Below are 20000 nucleotides of genomic sequence, written 5' to 3'. Positions count from 1 at the left end.
GATAGATAGATAGATGGATGGATAGATAAACAGAGATGAAGTAATGATTTAATTACATGACGGGTGATACCACTAGAATGCTCCCTTTGGCAACACTGGAATGTAAGGGAAGTATACGTCCATCAATGGCCCTGACAAACAAACCCACTTTATCTAATCGCTCCCTAAGATCCATCTCCTTCTACTTTTCTACATCTACAGTACAGCACCTGTAGTTCCTCCTTCTCTCTCCGTACACCTCAACTATGCAGAACACGTAGAACCACAAGAACAAGAACCACAAACCCTCAAACATTATCCCTGCTAAGGACCGGACATAAACTACTTGTCTCTCTCTGCTCTCTGACTAAGAACACTTACTACATCTTCAAGACTGGCCCTCTGCTATGAGTTTAACACAAATACTACAACTCCCAGGATTCAGTCTGGCTATGAGCGAGACTGAAAAGTACTCCAAATATGGAGTTTTTTGTGATCTTCTTTAGGCCTTAATGAGTGCTGTGCTACTAAAGTTATCTCAGCTGTATCACAGTATATTTGGTAGAAGTGCTATGGAAATAAGCACGTCATGTTTAATTTTAAGGCTACGGTGAATGTTAGCTGAATTTGTATGATGGTAGAAGGGGGGTGCCTGTGAGGAGGAATAGTTGTTATTGGGTATGGACAGGCTTGGTGGGTTCAGTCTTTAGTTCAGTGAGACAGACAGAGATAGATAGATAGAGAGAGAGAGAGTAAAGAGGCCACAGAGCTGTTTGCTGTGAACAACAGGTTGCTGTGCCCTTTAGGTCCTTGGGTTCTTTGTGTGCTGGCAGGCGCTTAGGGTAGTTCCTTCCTCTCGGTGGTTGATTCCTTTATGATCTGAGAGACAAAGAAGGCAGAGTGTCAGTGTCAGCGACACACTGGCACATTCAACAAAGACACACACAAAAGGTCTGAAAGCAGCAGCTATGCTGAGATGTGTGTACACCCAGAGAGCTTTTTCCCCGATTCCGATGTAGTACATAGCGTTTAGATATGATAAATATTACTGTATAAACAAAAGTTAGATTTAATGTATTTTGCTTTTTTTGAGAACTGAATTCCTCAGAATATAGACCCAACCTTAACCCTAGGGCAACAGGGCTAGATAAATGTTGTGACAGTGTAGATGAAAACGTATTTGTTTGAGATCTTTTTTTTTCTACACCAGATGCAAGCCAACACATCTGGTATGTCTCCCTCTGGTGGTCATTTTAGGAATTACAAAGAGAAAAGATTCTGCAAATACTGTAGTTAACTACTGATTTTCTTTCTACCCAGGATCAATTGACCAACAGAATCACCAGCAGAGAGTGGATGTTTCTTTGATAGATGGTGTCCTCCCAATCCCATCCTTCCTAGCAGCTCACCTCCCCATCGCGAGTCTCCACGGTCCGCACCACAATGCTCCTCTTCACATGAGCTTCAGGGGAGAACTTCGTGTCCATAGAAGTTTCTGCAGGAGAGAAAGAGCGAGAGAGACAGGAAGACAGAATGAATGTATAAAATGTTCTTTGAAGATATTTCTGCATCTATAGCCACTAACAACCAAATGTGCACACACAGTAATAGAGGGACCTATCTTTATATTAAATGTATATACTTACTGCTATGTTAAAAACGTACCTCTGAATTGGAGATTGGCAAAGCTCTGCACAGGAACGGTGATTCTGCAACAAACAGTCATGGATCAGAAGAAATGACAAGAACCAAAGAGTGAAAAAATCCCATCTTCTATCCGTCTCTAGCTGGCTACCCCCCCCCCCCCCCCCCCCCCCCCCTCCCATTCCTTATTTTCTTCTATTCCCATATCTCACCTCTTTTCTTCTTTTCTCTTGTTTCTGCTTTTTATCTCTTGGCCTCTCCTCTTCTCTCTTCTCCTTTCCTCTCCTCTTCTTTCCTCACCTCCCCTCTCCTCTCCTCTCCTCTCTTCTCCTTTCCTCTCTTTTCCTCTCTTTTCCTCCCCTCTCCTCTCCTCCCCTCTTCTCTCCTCTCCTCTCCTCTCCTCGTCCATTCTCCTTTTCTCTCCTCTCTACTCTCCTCTCCTCACCCCTACACTTCTCTACTCACCCACCACTCCTCTCTTTTCTTTCCTCTCCTCTCCTGTCCTTTTGTTAAGTATGTGTCCGTTTCCTCTCACCTGCTCTCTTCCCCCTCCAGGAGCTTCCTGTAGGTGGCGATCTCGATGTCCAGGGCCAGTTTGACATTGAGGAGGTCCTGGTACTCCTGCAGGTGCCTGGCCATCTCCTCTTTCAGGGAGTGGATCTCATCCTCCAGGCGGGCCACGCTGTCCTGGTAACCAGCCGTCTCCATGGCAAAGCGATCCTCCATGTCACGCAGCTGCCGCTCCAGAGAGTCATTCTTATTCGAGAGACAGCGAAAGAGAGAGAGAGAGAGAGAGGGAGAGAGAGAGAGGGAGAGAGAGAGAGAGGGAGAGAGAGAGAGGGAGAGAGAGAGAGAGGGAGAGAGAGAGAGAGAGGGGGGGAGAGAATACAGGACAGAATTCAGCACAAGCCACACTTGAGCAATTTGCAAAAGCAGGTAGAAGGCAATATGAAAAGGAAAGGAAAAGAGAGATTGCTTTGGCCATCCACATGCCCTCTTTGTCATACCTATAGAGCACTTTGAGTTGGAAAGAAAGAGAAAGAGAGAGAGAGAGAGAGACACACAATCAGCTCCACAGATCTCCCATACTTTTCCCTTGAGAGCCTTCCTGTCCATTCATGTTTTATTGGGGATGATGATGATCATACTCACAGTACCACGAAGAGCTTCCAGGTCACAGGTCAGCACCTGCACTTGCCGGCGGAACTCATTGGCCTCCTGTTTGGCCTGTCTTAGAGCTTCTGTATTGCGACCGGCTGCATCAGTCAGGTCAGAAAACTGCCAAAGAAAGACAGAAAAGTTTCCATTCCATTCAAATGTCCATGGTTTTTATGCCTTTATTTGGATAGGACAGTTGAAGATATGACAGGAAGGGAGGTGGAGAAGAGGTGGGGGAAGGATTGGGAAATGACATCAGGCCAGACTTGAACCTGTGTCCCCTCGGGCAATGTAGTCCCAAATGTCCATGTTTTAGCCTATTCATGATAATGGCAAATGCATAAATGAGTTACATATAAAGAAATCAGGTAAAAGACTGAGCTTTCCTTGTGGTTGCCAGACACATGTGTGCAAACGTGAAGTTGAAGCTTACATTTGAAAGTGTGTGATCCGTGTGTTGCCAGTTTCCAGTGTCAGTGTCCTCACCTTGGATCGGTACCATTCCTCGGTCTCCTGCATGTTGGAGGAGGCCATGGACTCATACTGGACTCTGATGTCCCTCAGCGCAGCGGTCAGGTCGGGTTTGGACACGTCCATCTCCACATGGATCTGCTGGGCCTGCACCTGCTCCTGCAGCTCACGCAGCTCCTGCAGGGAGAAGGAGAGGAGAAGAGAAGAGAGAGGAGAGGAGAGAAGAGAAGAGGAGAGGAGAGGAGAGGAAAGGAGAGGAAAGGAGAGGAGAGGAGAGAAGAGAAGAGAAGAGGAGAGGAGAGAAGAGAAGAGAAGAGGAGAGAAGAGAAGAGAAGGGGAGAGGAGAGAAGAGAGGAGAGAAGAGAGAGGAGATTGGAGAGAATAGGAGAGAGGAGATTGGAGAGGAGAGGAGAAGAGAAGAGAAGAGAAGAGAAGAGGAGAGAAGAGAAGAGAAGAGAAGAGAAGAGAAGAGAAGAGAAGAGAAGAGAAGAGAAGAGAAGAGAAGAGAAGAGAAGAGAAGAGAAGAGAAGAGAAGAGAGGGGTTGAGAACTCACAGTTAAATCATTATAACACAAAACAAAACTCTCAACCACAACATGGCTTACATCCTCCCATTAAATATACAAAAGATGGGGGGAGAGAAAGAGTGATGAAGAGGAGGTAGGAAGAGGAGGCCACAGAAAAAGGAATGATGGACACGGAAGGTGGCGAGAAAGAAAGTAAAGAGTGAGGAGCGACCAAAGAGTGAGGAGAGGGATGAGGACAAGGGAGCAGATTAACAAGGGACAAGGTCACCATGGAGAATAATTCAGTGCCTGCTTATGGGCATAGACTGGCATTGGTGAGGGCAACACACACCTCCTCATGGATCTTCTTCAGGAACATGATCTCGTCCTGCAGGGCATCAATCTTCCTCTCCAGCTGTACCCTGTTCATCGCCGCCTCATCAACATCCTACAATGAGAGAGAGAGGAAAGAGGCAGAACGACAAGAAAAGATACAGGAGGAGAGAGAGAGAGAGAGAGAGAGAGAGAGAGAGAGAGAGAGAGAGAGAGAGAGAGAGCGATGGGGTCAGTGCTGCTGAATGAAGGTTTGTGTTAGTGTGTACTGTGCTTGTGTTAGTGTGTACTATGTTTGTGTTAGTGTGTACTATGTTTGTGTTAGTCTGAACTATGTTTGTGTTAGTGTGAACTATGTTTTTGTTAGTGTGTACTATGTTTGTATTAGTGTGCACTTTGTTTGTGTTAGTGTGTACTATGTTTGTGTTAGTGTGTACTATGTTTGTGTTAGTGTGTACTTTGTTTGTGTTAGTGTGTACTATGTTTTGTTTGAACAGTATTGACCTTTGTCTTCAAATGTCCACATACTGGATGAGCACTTTAGCGATCTAATCTGAAACTCATCTATTTGAGGTGTGTTAGTAGATGTCTGTACTCATGTGCGTTAGACAAGCATGCATGTCTCTGTGAGAAAGTGTTTCTGTATCTTCGCCAAATCACTCTCCAAGCTCATGATCCATAACCGGACCATGAAATGTGTATGTGTTTAGGGTGTGTGTGTGTGTGTGTGTGTGTGTGTGTGTGTGTGTGTGTGTGTGTGTGTGTGTCTGTGTGTCAGTAGGGGTGGGGCTGTCCCTTTAACTGCTATGATGGGGGAACTGGTAATGGAAGATGGGGGAAATGGCGATGGCGTGGATACTGTGTGAGGTATCAGAAGAGAAGCTGCTGCAGAAGTTGTTCTTTTGTCTGAACGGATAAGTACGCTTTTGGGAATAATCCGTGAAGGAGGGTTTTCTCAGGCTTGATAGAGAGAGGAGGGTTAGCTTGGCTCCACGACCATGCCAAGTGGGTTGTTGTTTTAAGCCAGTTAATAACCTGGAGCCAAACCGGGAAGTGAGCATAGTGACATAGCGATTGCATTTTTCCACAAACCACACAGGGATATCAGGAGATGGAAGCACCAGCCAGTTTTTATGGAAAAAGATAAAAATCCCAAAAAAGGACTGAATAAACAAAACTGAAGAAAAAACCCTGAAAGGAATACAACTGTGCAGGCTTTCTGTGTGTGTCAAGCTGGATAAGGCCATCATTTGGTGGGGCAAGTCCATTTTTTTTTTTACACACACACACACACACACACACACACACACACACACACACACACACACAGAGACACAGACACACACACACACACACACACACACACACACACACACACACACACACACACACACACACACACACACACTCACACACACACACACACACCTTAGTTACTGCCCTATTCTGTAATCTGAGTATATCTTCTGCTTAATGAGCTGGGATCACAGTACCAGTGTGCCTGTGTGATGCTCACCTGTCTGAAAGTGTTGAGGTTGTTGTCAGCCTCCTGCCGCAGAGCCGTCTCATCATGCAGCCTGTGGGGAACAGAAGGGACCGAGGGTCATTTATCATCCCCTTCAACCACTGCCATCAATATGAAATCAATGACCAATGACACAAAATGACAAGTCCCCTTTGAATTGCATCAGCCCAGTTGGATGTGTATTTGCTCCTGTTTGGATGTGTGTATGGTCATGTTGGGGTGTGTGTTTGCTTGTGTTTGAATGTGTGTTTGGAAATGTGCTTGGATGTGTGTTTGTTCATGTTTGGGTGTGTGTTTGCGTGTGTGTTTGGATGTGTGTTTGCTTGTGTTTGGATGTGTGTTTGGAAATGTGCTTGGATGTGTGTTTGTTCATGTTTGGGTGTGTGTTTGGATGTGTGTTGCTCGTGACTGGATGTGTGTTTGGATGTGTGTTTGGATGTGTGTCTGGATGTGTGTTTGAAGGTGTGTTTGGAGGTGTGTTGCTCATGATTGTGTGTGTTTAGAAGTGTGTTGCTCGTGTTTGGATGTGTGTTTGGATGTGTGTTGCTCGTGACTGGATGTGTGTTTGGATGTGTGTTTGGATGTGTGTCTGGATGTGTGTTTGGAGGTGTGTTGCTCATGATTGTGTGTGTTTAGACCACATGTGTTGTGTTCTTTGTTTGTCACTTTCCCTCCGTTTTCTGTAGCTCCGCCCATGTTGTGTTCCCCTGATTGCCAGATGAGATGCACCTGACCAGATGAGATGCACCTGGCCAGGTGGTCAAGCAGCACTTAAAGACTCCAGTTTCCTGCTACAGAGGAGAGGCTTTTTGCATGGGGACTGCTGGTCTTGCTGCCTCTCAACCTGGGATTTTTGTCATGTAGTGTTGTGTAATTGTTGTAAATAAATCCCATGGATTTGGTACTTTTAAAAGGTGTTTTAGTTGTTACTTGGGTCAGTGGTGGATTGTTTGTTCGCCCCATAGAGCCACTAAAGTTGGGGCGTAACAAAGATGGGGGCTCGTCCGGGATTGAACATCCATGAGGTGGATGTGTAAGGTTTTTTGTGTGAAGCTAATGGCTTTTGTGTTGAGTAGTGGTCATCCTTTTGTTAGATCATCTGTTGTTTGCTTAGTGCTTGTGACTGGTAGTTGCCTGAGTGACCTGGAGGTTTGGAGAGCATCCTGATTAGATAGCCGTCGGGCAGGACGATAGTCTTGCCACTTTGTTATTTTGCCTTTTTTGTTTTTGGTGGTATACCTGGACGTGGGTACGTTTCTGAGTGTGGCAGTAGGCTTTGTATTGGGTCTGCTGCCTGCTTACAGAGCTCAACGTTTAAAGGAGCCTCCCGGGGCGCCACTGAAGACTAGCTAGGAACATTAGCCATCTTTGTAGACAGGTTGGGGTGTTTTCTCTGAAGGAATTCCAGTCATTTGCACTTTCACAGCAACGGGTCTGTCTGAGTGGTTTTCTATTTTTATGTGGTAGTTTTGTTTTGCGCGGCTGTAAATTTGGAATTGTATGGGGAGTAATGACTTGTGGTGCGTGACCTTTGAGAGGTGGATACTGCACTCCATATTGGTTGGGTCACTGTTTCGGTTGCAGCTTAGGTGTAAGCTGGCAACATTTTGTGTGTAGTTACGACTACTGTTTCGGTTGCAGCTTAGGTGTAAGCTGGCAACATTTTGTGTGTAGTGAGTACTACTGTTTCGGTTGCAGCTTAGGTGTAAGCTGGCAACATTTTGTGTGTAGTGAGTACTACTGTGTGACCCATTTGTGAGTTGTGGTTGTTGCAGTCCACGTTTGGTTGGGCCACTTGTGTGTTGATTCTTTTACATGTTTGAATTGCAGCTAATCAGTTGTGCTGTGCCCTTTTTGTTTGTGGGAGGTGGTCGCTCCAGAGATCAGTGGATCTTGGCTTGGAAGGCCACACCCACTACATAAGGTCATTTTGTGTGTTGCTGTGTTTTTTTTGTTGCATCCATCACTAACTTGTGTATGTGGTAGAAGACCATGTGGTGCCCATTTTGTGTAGTGGTGGTGGCAGTTCACTTAACTTGGGCCACTGTTTGGTTGCAGCTTAGGTGTAAGCTGGCAACATTGTGTTTGTAGTGATGACTACTGTTTTGGTTGCAGCTTAGGTGTAAGCTGGCAACATTTTGGTTTGTAGTGATGACTACTGTGTGACCCTTGTGGATTGGTGGCTGTTGCACTCCACTTTGTGTTGGGCACCTGTGGTGCTGTGCGGTTGTAGGAAGATGCAGTAACTTTGTTTGGATTTTGTCTGTTCACCTCATGGTGGTGGCCATTTTGTGTCTTTTGGGAGTGTTACCCACTTTTTATGGCTACCTGTTTGTTCGGCTGCTATCCTTCCATTAAGTAGCAGTAGTTTTGTTGACCTTTTTGAAAGAACTTAGACCTTGTTAGACTTCGTTTGTCATGATGGCAAGCTTTTTGATTCCCCTCTGACCTTAAGTTAAAACCTTTTTGTAAGAAGCAGTCCCTGTCTTTAGCTTTAGAGTACAATGATTAAACATTAGTCACAATGAACTTGTAAGTGTTATTGTATGTGACTCACTGTATATTCATTGTTTTAAGTGTGGGGGTGTTACGACCACATGTGTTGTGTTCTTTGTTTGTCACTTTCCCTCCGTTTTCTGTAGCTCCGCCCATGTTGTGTTCCCCTGATTGCCAGATGAGATGCACCTGACCAGATGAGATGCACCTGGCCAGGTGGTCAAGCAGCACTTAAAGACTCCAGTTTCCTGCTACAGAGGAGAGGCTTTTTGCATGGGGACTGCTGGTCTTGCTGCCTCTCAACCTGGGATTTTTGTCATGTAGTGTTGTGTAATTGTTGTAAATAAATCCCATGGATTTGGTACTTTTAAAAGGTGTTTTAGTTGTTACTTGGGTCAGTGGTGGATTGTTTGTTCGCCCCATAGAGCCACTAAAGTTGGGGCGTAACAAGTGTGTTGCTCGTGTCTGGATGTGTGTTGTAGCTCCTAGTGAGGGAACCCAGGGAGGCTCAGCAGGGGCGTGACGGAGGCTCAACAGAGCGTTTCTGCACCATAAGCCATTCACCATCTCACTTGGACAAGCAGAATTTTCCACGGGGAGGATGGACGCATTCATAAACACGCACACACACACACACGCGCACACACACACACACACACACACACACTGTCACAAAGCCAGGCACAAATATACACACACATGTGTAGAATACAATATACTATACTATATATACTGTGAAAGACAAGGTCAACATGCGAGTACAGTCAGGTGTAGTTAATAGTACACATTTTATACAGCTGAGTTCACAGGCACTTTTACGAGTTCACTTCACAGCCAATATTTCATTTACTCAACAGCCCTCCCCCCCACACACACACTCTAACCTTTAACCTATGTCCATTAGGCATAATACAATGCCAATAAATCGCACCCTCATAATGTCACGCCACCTGTTATGGACTCATCCTCTCACCCCTGTCAGTCTGTTCCTCTCATGCCAACCTCCCCTTCCCACGGTGCCTGAAGCTTAATCTCTGAGATGCTATCCAGCACTATTGAGGAGGAATGTGTGCAGCTTACTGAAATGAACTGCTTTGTGTATTCTGTGTGTTATTTCGTATAACCTCATTCCTGGTAGCAAGCTGTAGACACACACATACTATACCTATAAGTGACGGAGGACAGTGAGCAGAAAGAGAGGGGCGGGGGGTGGGGGTCAGGAACACGGGGACACCATCTTGAGTGAGGGGTCCCACTTCATGACCCCCTGCTATAGTGTTATGGAGAAGCAGCTGGCTGCAGGGGGAATGACTTCGTCCTGGTGGTCTACGGGACATCTGCCGTCTGCACGTTTGTCTCTGGGGAAGGGCTCTATTGTGTGTCCGTCCCCTCTCCATCCCCCCTCTGTCCCCCCTCACACTCGTCATTCACAGGCTAAGAAGGAGCCAGGCTCAAGTTTGAAAAGAACCAGGGTGAGAAAAGACTGCCTGAGCCTCAAACCCCTTCACGGAACATGCCGTTCCTTTCACTAAAGAGTGAAAAATTCCCTCTTATTCCCTTATTCCCTCTCCCTGATGAGATGCCATCTGACAGATGTGACTAATGTGACAGAGTTGTTGAGTCATTTGATGAGTTTATCTTCAACATTAACCTTGATTCAGACATAACCTATTATTTTTGTGTGATCTTGTAGTTGGTTTTCCCCACAGAGATAATCAAGTTAAAGTCCAGTTAAAGAGGCAGATTCTTCGAAAACTTGACTTGTGCTGCACTTTACAGAGATCTACCATGGAGACACTTCATTTCACCTCCCATTCTTGCCTTATTGATGAATGAAACCATATTTCCTCTGAAGTTCCAATGTCATCTCACAACAACATGATAAGGATTTTCTCTGTCTTCCAGACTCTTCTCTCTGTCTCTTTCTCTATCTCTTATCCTCTTTTGTCAATCTCTTTCTCTATCCCTTAGACTTACACAGAGTAGCAGTAAGAATTGAAACCAAGGATTAAAACCAAGATAAATCAACATATTCAACGTAACTGACACAAAACCAAAGGATGCACAGTCCCTCCCCCCAGCTGTCCCCCAGCTCCCCCTTACCTCTGCTTGAGGGTGGCCACGTCTCCAGCCAGGTTGTCCCTCTCTATCTCCAGCCGGGCCTTGCTGGAGCCCAGTCCGTCCACCTGCCTGCGGAGCTCCCGCAGCTCCTCCTGGTAGATGTCCCCAAGGCGGCTTGGCTCCTTCCCCCGCAGCTGGTTGAGCTCGGCCACCAGCAGCTTGTTCTGCTGCTCCAGGAAGCGCACCTTCTCGATGTAGGTGGCGAAGCGGTCGTTCAGGCCCATCATCTCCACCTTCTCGTTGGTGCGCGTCTCTCGGTATTGGGCCTTGAGCAGCGAGTCCGTGGAGAAGTCCAGCCGCTCGCCGATGATGGGCGCGCTGCCCAGGGACAGCCGGGAGGTGGTGAGGGTCATGGGGCTGGAGAGGGAGAGGTGGCGCCCACTGCCGTGGAGCGAGAGCCGGCCACCGGAGAGACGCGTCCCCATGGAGGAGCTGCCCTGGGGCCCGAAGCGCTTGCGGTACGATGACTGGACTCGCTGGTTCTCCATGCTGAGACAGAGGGAGAGAGAGAGTGGGGCTGGGGACGGGGAAGTGGCAGGCTTTTATAGACATGGAAGGATGGAGAGACAGAGAGGGAAGGAGGGAGAGAGAGAGAGCTCGGGGAGGGGTGCACATGAGGGGAGCAATGAGGGGGTGGATAAATGGGAGTTTTTTTGGGGGGGGTATGTGTGACACTCAAAAGCTGGGGTGCAGAGATTGTTTGTGCTTGCCCACTCAGCTACAAACAGCCCCCTGTCCCCTCCCCATCTCTGCTGCATAACTTGGATTTGGTGTGACCAACTGACTCACTCATCAACTGGGGGACATTTATCTCCCAGTTGATGAGGTATTTATCTCTTGTTACCCCAAAACTATCAAACAAATAGAGTGAGACCGAAAGACAGACAGACAGAGGGAGAGAAAGAAAAAGAGAGGGATGCATTCTGAACCAAAGGCATGATATGATGGCATGTCATGGCAGAAGAGGTGAGCGAGAGAGAGAGAGAGAGAGAGGGAGAGAGAGAGACATGAGGTCATGGTGCTTCTTCTCAATTTCAGCACTGTCACCCCAGCATTGCTCCTCCCTTCCCTTCTGTTCTCCTCCCTCTCCCACAGATTTTCATCCTCTCCCTCCCACTCCTCCTCCTCCTCCTCCTCCTCCACCTACTCCCTTCTCTCCTCTGCTACTCTCCTCTCTGCAGAGACTGTTTATTCCCTGTCTCGGCAGGAGTTTAATGATGTCACGGAACACTGGCACAATTATGTAATGGGCACAAAGAAGAAGAAAAAAAATATGGGTGCATGAGTTTAGGTGGCCATTTTCTTTTGTGCTAATCTGGACCTCTGAATCACAGGCAGACAATAATGCCTCTAAACTCTGCCAGCTATTGTATTTCTACCGACTCTGACACGATCGCAACCCTCAGTGTGATTATTTATCATTTCTATCAAGTCACATCAACAAGACAAATATTAATAAAAAAAAGAAAATGTCTATAGAATGCTGATTTTTTTTTGGAAGACTGAGAATTAGTCCAGACAGACTTGGTCGATATGTTCCAATAAGCACTTTTGCACAGAGCAGGTTTCTGCACTGAATGATCCCAGCAAAGCCACTGGCATACACAACGGATATCTGCCCACACTGAAAATAACAACTCTTCCCTGAAAGATGTTTTACAGCACCATGCTGAGAACTAAATGTGTACTGTTAAGCTTGTTTGTCAAACCCAAGCACAAAGTCATCCACCAGGTAACAGAGAGTCAAACCAGCTGGCTGGGAGACCAGCAGCAGCAGAGCCGTTTCAAATCAATTGCCTCCCTATCACCATGGATACCTCAGGGGGACGCTCACTTCAAAGGATTTATGGTTGAACCGTAGCTGACTTTGGAGAGCTGATAATGGGCTTTGGGTTCTGGCTTGGGGAAGGCAGTTGACTGAATCCTGAGATGAACCTGAAGGCCTTAGAATCATGCGGGCTCATCGTGGAAGCTCCAGGAGCTTACAGTATGTTGCATCATACTCAGGGGGGAGAGCAGAAGAGTGAGACTGCATTTGCCACCACAAATGACTTGTGACAAATGACTTGTGACAACTATGCTAAAGAACACTGGGGGCGAGCAAAATAGTAATACAGATCAGGATTATATAAAAGGATTAAAAAATATATTATTACTATGCAGGGTATATATCAGTGAACATAACTTTGAGACCTTTGAGAGATCATTGTTGTGTTTCACATTGTTGTGTTTGTTGTGTTTTGACTGACAGAGTTCAAGGTTTATGGAATGACAACAATTAAATATCATCTTTGAATACAAGTAACTGGTGAGCATCCATATATCAGGATTTTAATTTAAATTTAGATTAGATTTAGTGATTAAAGCAAAACACACTACAAGTACAGCTTGAAGAAAGCTAGTACATTTGCCGATAAGATACTGTATGCATCTGGAGAACATGTGTTGACAGACTGTGTGTTGACAGAAGAGTTTACAATTTAGAAGACTTAAATTGTGGCATAGATTTTGAATTATCTGTAAAATGTCAGAAAGTCTGACCAGATTACAGATTTCATTAGGTGTGGTAATTTGGCAGCATCACATAGTTCTGGATTAAGACAGGTCCGAGGGTTGAACCAGTGGGCATGCCACATGTAATCCCAGTTGGAGAAGATGTGAAGTGACCAATAGAGAGTCATTTCTCATTGGATAGATGACAGAAGACATAATTAACAAGAGATAACGACCCCCTTTTTACAGTTAATCGATTAAGTTAGGATGATCAAATGTAGTCTTAAAATCTTGACACCAGCAACACCTTCCTTATCCAAATGCTCTCTCTAACCTGGCAATCTCATTGGCTCACCTCACCTCACCTGACAGGAACCTGCATTGCTGACACCACATCAATCAGAACCTTCTAAGTCACTACAGAAGTGAGAAAACATACCCGTTCCTCCCATTCACCCAAAAACACAGAGGGGACTGAGAAGCCAAAGCCAGACAGTAAATAAACCCCACTAAAGGTTGTTGTGTGTTTAGTCTGTTTGATGGTAACCGTGGCCTAAAGAAGTCAGCGGGCTTAGAAACGACTGGGAGCACTATTCAGAGTAACTGGAATTGAAATAGGGTGCTTGTAAATGGAGGGTGAAAAGGCTGCGGGTTCACTGTAAGTCCTACCATGGAGGATTAATGAGATGGTGTCATCATTAAGTCCTGATGGAGCATATCGCCCCCCTGGATGGCTGGGGAAGCCACTCTGGTTGCCTCAGATCCCGTCACTGGGGGACTCACAGTCAGAGAGGAAGCATTCAGCGAAAGAGAGAAAGAGAGAGGGAGGGGAGAGGAGATGGAGAGATGAAAAGAGAGCAGGAGAGGAGAGTACAAGAAGAAAACAGTGAGAGACAGAGGAGGTGAAAAAAGTGAAAGACTTTGTGGCAGTGAGGAGAGTTTCGTCACAGAAAGAAAAGGAGAAGTAGAGTGAGTGTGGAATGCAGACAAAAGAGGGGAGATATGTACAGAACAAACAGACAGTAAAGAATCACCTGACTCACTCGTCAAACCCCTCTTCCCCCCCATTTACTAGTTGAATTTTTAGGAGCCAGGAAGAGTTCAAGTCAAACAGCTGATTCATGTGTTGAGTGCGAGGGGAGAGGGAAAGGAGAGAAGGGAGAGGGAAAGGAGGGAAGGGGAGAGGGAAAGGAGGGAAGGGGAGAGGGAAAGGAGGGAAGGGAGAAGAGAAGGGGAAGGGGAGAGGCTGGAGGCTGGGGCAGAATCCTAATGTCGCTCCTGAGGACTGATCTACTGCCAGTGTAAAATGGACCCCAGACTGCCAGACTCCCCCTTTCATTCAGGGGAGCTTGTTCTCTCTGCTTTCCTGTCTGTCTTAACTTTGTGCTGAAAGTGTGTGTGTGTGTGTGTGTGTGTGTGTGTGTGTGTGTGTGTGTGTGTGTGTGTGTGTGTGTGTGTGTGTGTGTGTGTGTGATAAAGCTGGTTATAAAACAGATGGAAAGACAATCTTATTGAAAGAAAAGTACAGGAATACAATTTGATTTACGGGAACAATCTGCTTCCAGACACATCCGCAGTGGTAGGAGAAGAGTGGGAAAAAGACAAATAGCAAAAACAGACATAACATTCAGCCAAGCCAAATGTCAGGCCACAGCTAGCCAGTAACCTTCTCCAAAACAATGTCTGGCCACAGCTAGGGGCTAGCTGTGGCCAGTGCTGAGCTAGCCCTCCCTCCCAGAAATAGTGTGCTCTCTGTGGGGAAAAGAGGGCCATGTAACCCCCCTCCCCCTCCCTCTACTAAGCAGAGATCACTGTCACAAAGGGCCATTGGGAGGCTGCCACCCCAATCCAACACTCCGTCAGCATTACTGATGGGGGGCTCCATAGGGTCAGACACACACACAAACACACACACACACACACACACACACACACACACACACACACACACACACACACACACACACACACACACACACACACACACACACACACACACACACACACACAGTGAAGAATACATCCAGCTTGCACATGTATCATACAAACTGACACAGGCACATTACTTCAGAATATACACACTCACACCATACACACTCTCACTCACACAGTTTCATCTCAAATAGTGCAGTGGGGAAGGCGAGACAGCACTGGGGGCAAGGCGCTGTACACACCCATGTGTGTGTGTGTGTGTGTGTGTGTGTGTGAGCAGTGCTCCACCAGAGAGGGACTGGGGCTTGCGGGTTGGATTTTTGGGAACACCTCTGCCACACCATGGCACAAAGGCTCAATCGCCCCCATGAATAAAAGACAGGGAGAGGGGGATTACTCCTGTCCCATAGCCGGACAAAGGGCCCTTTGTGGGGGGTGGTGGGAGGTTGGGATGCATAGGAATGTTGGGGGGTCCCAGCATCAACATGGCCAGGAATTCTGGCTGACAGCACCTGGACAGATGTCAACAGGACACCAAACCATACGCACAACACTGTCACCCCACACATGCATAATTACACTATTATTTTATATTGAAACCTGTGGGGACTGTAGTTCTCATTAAGAACCACAGGGACTTTTAGGAGAAATTGGAATGCATTGAGAAAATCTGGCATGACTTCAAGACTTGAAAAAAACTCATCTAACAAAAAAGACTGAGCAAGCTGTTTGAAAGCTGTTTCAAGACATGGAGATTTAGTCCTCCTGACCTATCTTAATGCTTCAGGGGTGTGTACTGACCTGGCACATCTAAAACAGAGCCCCTGATACTCCATAGCAACAAAGAGTAGTTTCTGTGGCAAACACACACTCTCTCTCTCTCTCTCTCACACACACACACACACACACACACACACACACACACACACACACTTTTTCACACAAACACACACACACACACACACACACACACACACACACACACACTCACATACAAACACACACACTCTCTCTCTCACACACACACACACACACACACACACACACACACACACACACACACACACACACACACACAAACACACAGGCTTAAAACATGCATGCAGGAAAACAAGGCAATAAAACAACTGCTGCCAGCCGTTGAGCCGTTCCACCAGGAACCTTTGTTTGGCTTTAGGCTTCTCTCTGTTCCACCGTCACTTTCTTGAGCAGTCGTCTCTTTCTCTCTCTCTCTCTCCCTCTGCTTTCGTTCACTTCAGAGACAGGCCAAGAGCGAGCGAGAGAGATGGGGGTAAGGAGGCAGCATGAAACAAAGTAAAGAGAGAGAGAGGATTAAAGAACCACATCAGTTCAGCAGCTTCTCTCTCCTGCATAAAGGTCCCCATTGAGAGGGATGACGGTGTGACCAGCCAAAGGGCTCCAGGCAGACAGACAGCTGAGGCCAACGGCTGCAGCACAAGCAACAACAGCAGAGGCTTGGAAAAAAACAACCCTGACGCTGTCCAGGACCCGCCAGGCCAAGGAGCGAACACCCATACCCCCAAACACACACACACACACTTTTATACACTGACATCTTTTGGAACACAGCATTTGTGCATGTTTAACTCCAAATCAATCAAGCGAGGCACCAGGTTTCTGACATCAAGCATATATTCTTTCACACACATACAAACAAACACACACACACACCCTTGTTCAGTTATACTGTTTCCAAAGTCTTTGGTGTGAGCGTACATTAGAATGTGCGTATGTGCTTATGTGTGTGTGTGTGAGAGTGAGTTAGTGTGTTTGTGAGTGACTGAGTAAGTGAGTGTGTGTGTGTGTGTGTGTGTGTGTGTGCGTGCGTGTGTGGTCTTGGAGAATAAATGAAGGGTTCAGGCAGATTTAGAGTTCTAGTTTCCCCAACTGTTACTTCACACAGTAGTCACACCGTACCTCAGAGCTGGACCTCCACTGCACTGTTTGGCAAAACATCAGCAGGCTACTTTCCACCAGAGAGGACATTAAATCAAATAGCAGACAAAACAGAGCGCATATTTCAACATAATGCTTTTTTTATTGTAAATGTCTTGATACACTGGACTTTGCACTGCAAGTCCACCGTCATGATACATATTCATTCATGTATTTATATAGAAATTCATCAGTTGGGAATCTTCTGCTTACCTCAGGGTTCACTTTTAAAAAGTTGTCTCTTTCTTTATCAAAAAAGGGGTCTTCCAGAACATTGTAAATACTGATTTCTAGCTGCCTTGAGTCACTCACTCTAGCAGCCTTTTAATATCTCACTCGAGTCATGAGCAAAACGTCTTTAACATCCCAAGAAAATTATTCTTTAGTTTAGTCCTGTCTTCAGTAGGGAGAGACAGACTATAGAGACAATAAAAAAAAAAAAAAAAAAAAAAAAAAAAACAATGTAATAAAAGCGACGAATGATATGCTGCAACACAAAAGAGGCACTAGGTGGTGCTGTGGTCAGATTGCTTCGGCAGGAGGACCCCCAGAACCCTGAGCTAAACAAAGTCGTCGTGGAGCCGGGTGAAAGAGCGCCCTCTGGTGGCCAAGGCTGTACCAGGCAGCCAGGCTACACTCGTCTCTCTTCTTTATAATCTTTTACAAAACTCCCACTCTGAAAAGAGGGCCCACGCCCACTCACTTCTAAGCAGTCTAGCTGACTTCCATTCTTGACTTGACCACATCCATGCAAAAACCATTCCCACTCTCTTCCCACCATCTTCCCCACGCACGCTCAGTGCTCCAACAGACAACACCACACACAGACACACTTAGAGCTCACTCCATCACATGTGACCTAGAACTCACTCCATCACAAGTGACTTAGAGCCCACTCCATCACATGTGACCTAGAACTCACTCCATCACATGTGACTTAGAGCCCACTCCATCACACGTGACTTAGAACTCACTCCATCACATGTGACTTAGAACTCACTCCATCACATGTGACTTAGAGCTCACTCCATCACATGTGACTTAGAGCTCACTCCATCACAAGTGACCTAGAACTCACTCCATCACATGTGACTTAGAACTCACTCCATCACATGTGACTTAGAGCCCACTCCATCACACGTGACTTAGAACTCACTCCATCACATGTGACTTAGAACTCACTCCATCACATGTGACTTAGAGCTCACTCCATCACATGTGACTTAGAGCTCACTCCATCACAAGTGACCTAGAACTCACTCCATCACACGCGACTTAGAGCACACTCCATCACATGTGACTTAGAGCTCACTCCATCACATGTGACTTAGAACTCACTCCATCACATGTGACTTAGAGCTCACTCCATCACATGTGACTTAGAGCTCACTCCATCACATGTGACTTAGAGCTCACTCCATCACATGTGACTTAGAGCTCACTCCATCACATGTGACTTAGAACTCACTCCATCACACGCGACTAAGAACGGATTCTATCACACGTGACCTAGAACTCATTCTCTATCTATCTGTCATGGACCCACTTGCAATTTACCAAGCAACCGAAGCCCAGCCTCGGTACAGGATTGACCATCGAGAGCTCACACTTCACCCAGCTCTTTACACAAATACACACACACACAATTTGTGTTTTCATCTTTGCAAAACCAGCTGCTTTTAGTATTTGTAACTACTTCTTTTATGTCCTTTTTTTTATAAAACTGTAGAAATTTCAGATTTTCTAACATAAGCTTACTCAGATGTTGAATGGTCTGGTCTCAATATCTTATAAAATATATAAAAATATATTTATGCACGTTTTTTTTTTTTTTTTTTTTTAAATGCACAGAAAAGAGATAAAAAACACAAGATATAAATAAATTGACGGATTTCACATTAAAGCATAATAAAACCCAAAGACTGAAGTAAAACACAACTGGTAAAGAAACAGCAATGAAACATTCATTTTCAAAAGTGCTATGATCCAAATGGGTTTAAAAAAAAACACTGCTGAATTGAGTTTAAGGCACTTACACCTCTCCTTAAGTGAGAAGGACCACTAACCTTTGTCTTCGACATACATGTGGCAGATTATCTACATTTAAACAAAAATAAAGGCACTTTAGGTTTTACCATGCTCTGGCAACACATATAAAACAGAAACAACAAAACAACAACAACCAAAAACAAATGATAGAATGATAGATCGCAACAGTCATTTTTTCTGCGTATGGGAAAGGACGTGCTCTTTCCCTGCATGGTTCAGGAAGTACATTTACTTGCTGCCCTGTCTTTCTGAGCTGGTTTAGGTTTGATCTATTCTGGATTCTGGACTGAACTACAATCAGACACCATGTTTAAAAAGTGTAGATGACACCTAGACGGCAGAGCACAATGGTGTCTGTTCCAAACAGCATGTCATTTAAACACAACAGAATCAGACCCGTAAGATCGCACGGAACACTCACATGATTGATGAGCACACACCTCAGAGCGGTGCCCCTCTCTGTAGCCTGATTACCAGTGGCACATTGAACACTGGTTACTCTGACATACTGTAGCCTGATCACCAGTGGCACATTGAACACTGGTTACTCTGACATACTGTAGCCTGATCACCAGTGGCACATTGAACACTGGTTACTCTGACATACTGTAGCCTGATCACCAGTGGCACATTAAACACTGGTTACTCTGACATACTGTAGCCTGATCACCAGTGGCACATTGAACACTGGTTACTCTGACATACTGTAGCCTGATCACCAGTGGCACATTGAACACTGGTTACTCTGACATACTGTAGCCTGATCACCAGTGGCACATTAAACACTGGTTACTCTGGCATACTGTAGCCTGATCACCAGTGGCACATTGAACACTGGTTACTCTGACATACTGTAGCCTGATCACCACTGGCACATTGAACACTGGTTACTCTGACATACTGTAGCCTGATCACCAGTGGCACATTGATGACTGGTTACTCTGACATACTGTAGCCTGATCACCACTGGCACATTGAACACTGGTTACTCTGACATACTGTAGCCTGATCACCAGTGGCACATTGAACACTGGTTACTCTGACATACTGTAGCCTGATCACCAGTGGCACATTGAACACTGGTTACTCTGACATACTGTAGCCTGATCACCAGTGGCACATTGAACACTGGTTACTCTGACATACTGTAGCCTGATCACCAGTGGCACATTAAACACTGGTTACTCTGACATACTGTAGCCTGATCACCAGTGGCACATTAAACACTGTTTACTCCGACATAGTAACACTCACTTCTAGATGAGACCTTCAGTTTTTTAAACCTAGGATAACAGAAGTGACTACTAAACTAACTATAACCCTAACTATAAGTGTGA

At 45.7% G+C, this 20000-nt stretch overlaps 2 protein-coding genes across 2 annotated transcripts in view; both read right to left on the bottom strand.

The window, feature by feature from the left end:
• Positions 1 to 445: 445 nt before the first annotated feature.
• Positions 446 to 10736, bottom strand: gfap (glial fibrillary acidic protein). Its single transcript, XM_080856430.1, has 9 exons — positions 10216 to 10736; positions 5608 to 5668; positions 4111 to 4206; positions 3268 to 3429; positions 2776 to 2901; positions 2159 to 2379; positions 1645 to 1688; positions 1389 to 1474; positions 446 to 858 (listed from the first exon to the last, which is right to left on the bottom strand). The coding sequence occupies exons 1-9, from the start codon at positions 10719 to 10721 to the stop codon at positions 817 to 819; spliced, it is 1344 nt and encodes a 447-aa protein (XP_080712556.1). The 5' UTR covers positions 10722 to 10736; the 3' UTR covers positions 446 to 816.
• An 8995-nt stretch (positions 10737 to 19731) lies between these two features.
• The window catches only part of map3k3 (mitogen-activated protein kinase kinase kinase 3), a 26156-nt gene continuing 25887 nt past the window's right edge, over positions 19732 to 20000 (bottom strand). Inside the window, exon 18 of the mRNA XM_080857119.1 lies at positions 19732 to 20000. This exon is cut by the window's right edge and continues 1614 nt beyond it. The gene's annotated coding sequence lies outside the window, so the exon portion shown is untranslated.

This window comes from Sprattus sprattus (genome assembly GCF_963457725.1).
Source record: "Sprattus sprattus genome assembly, chromosome: 18".
In the NCBI taxonomy this organism is placed as follows: domain Eukaryota; kingdom Metazoa; phylum Chordata; class Actinopteri; order Clupeiformes; family Clupeidae; genus Sprattus; species Sprattus sprattus.
This window is presented reverse-complemented; position numbering and strand designations above follow the sequence as displayed.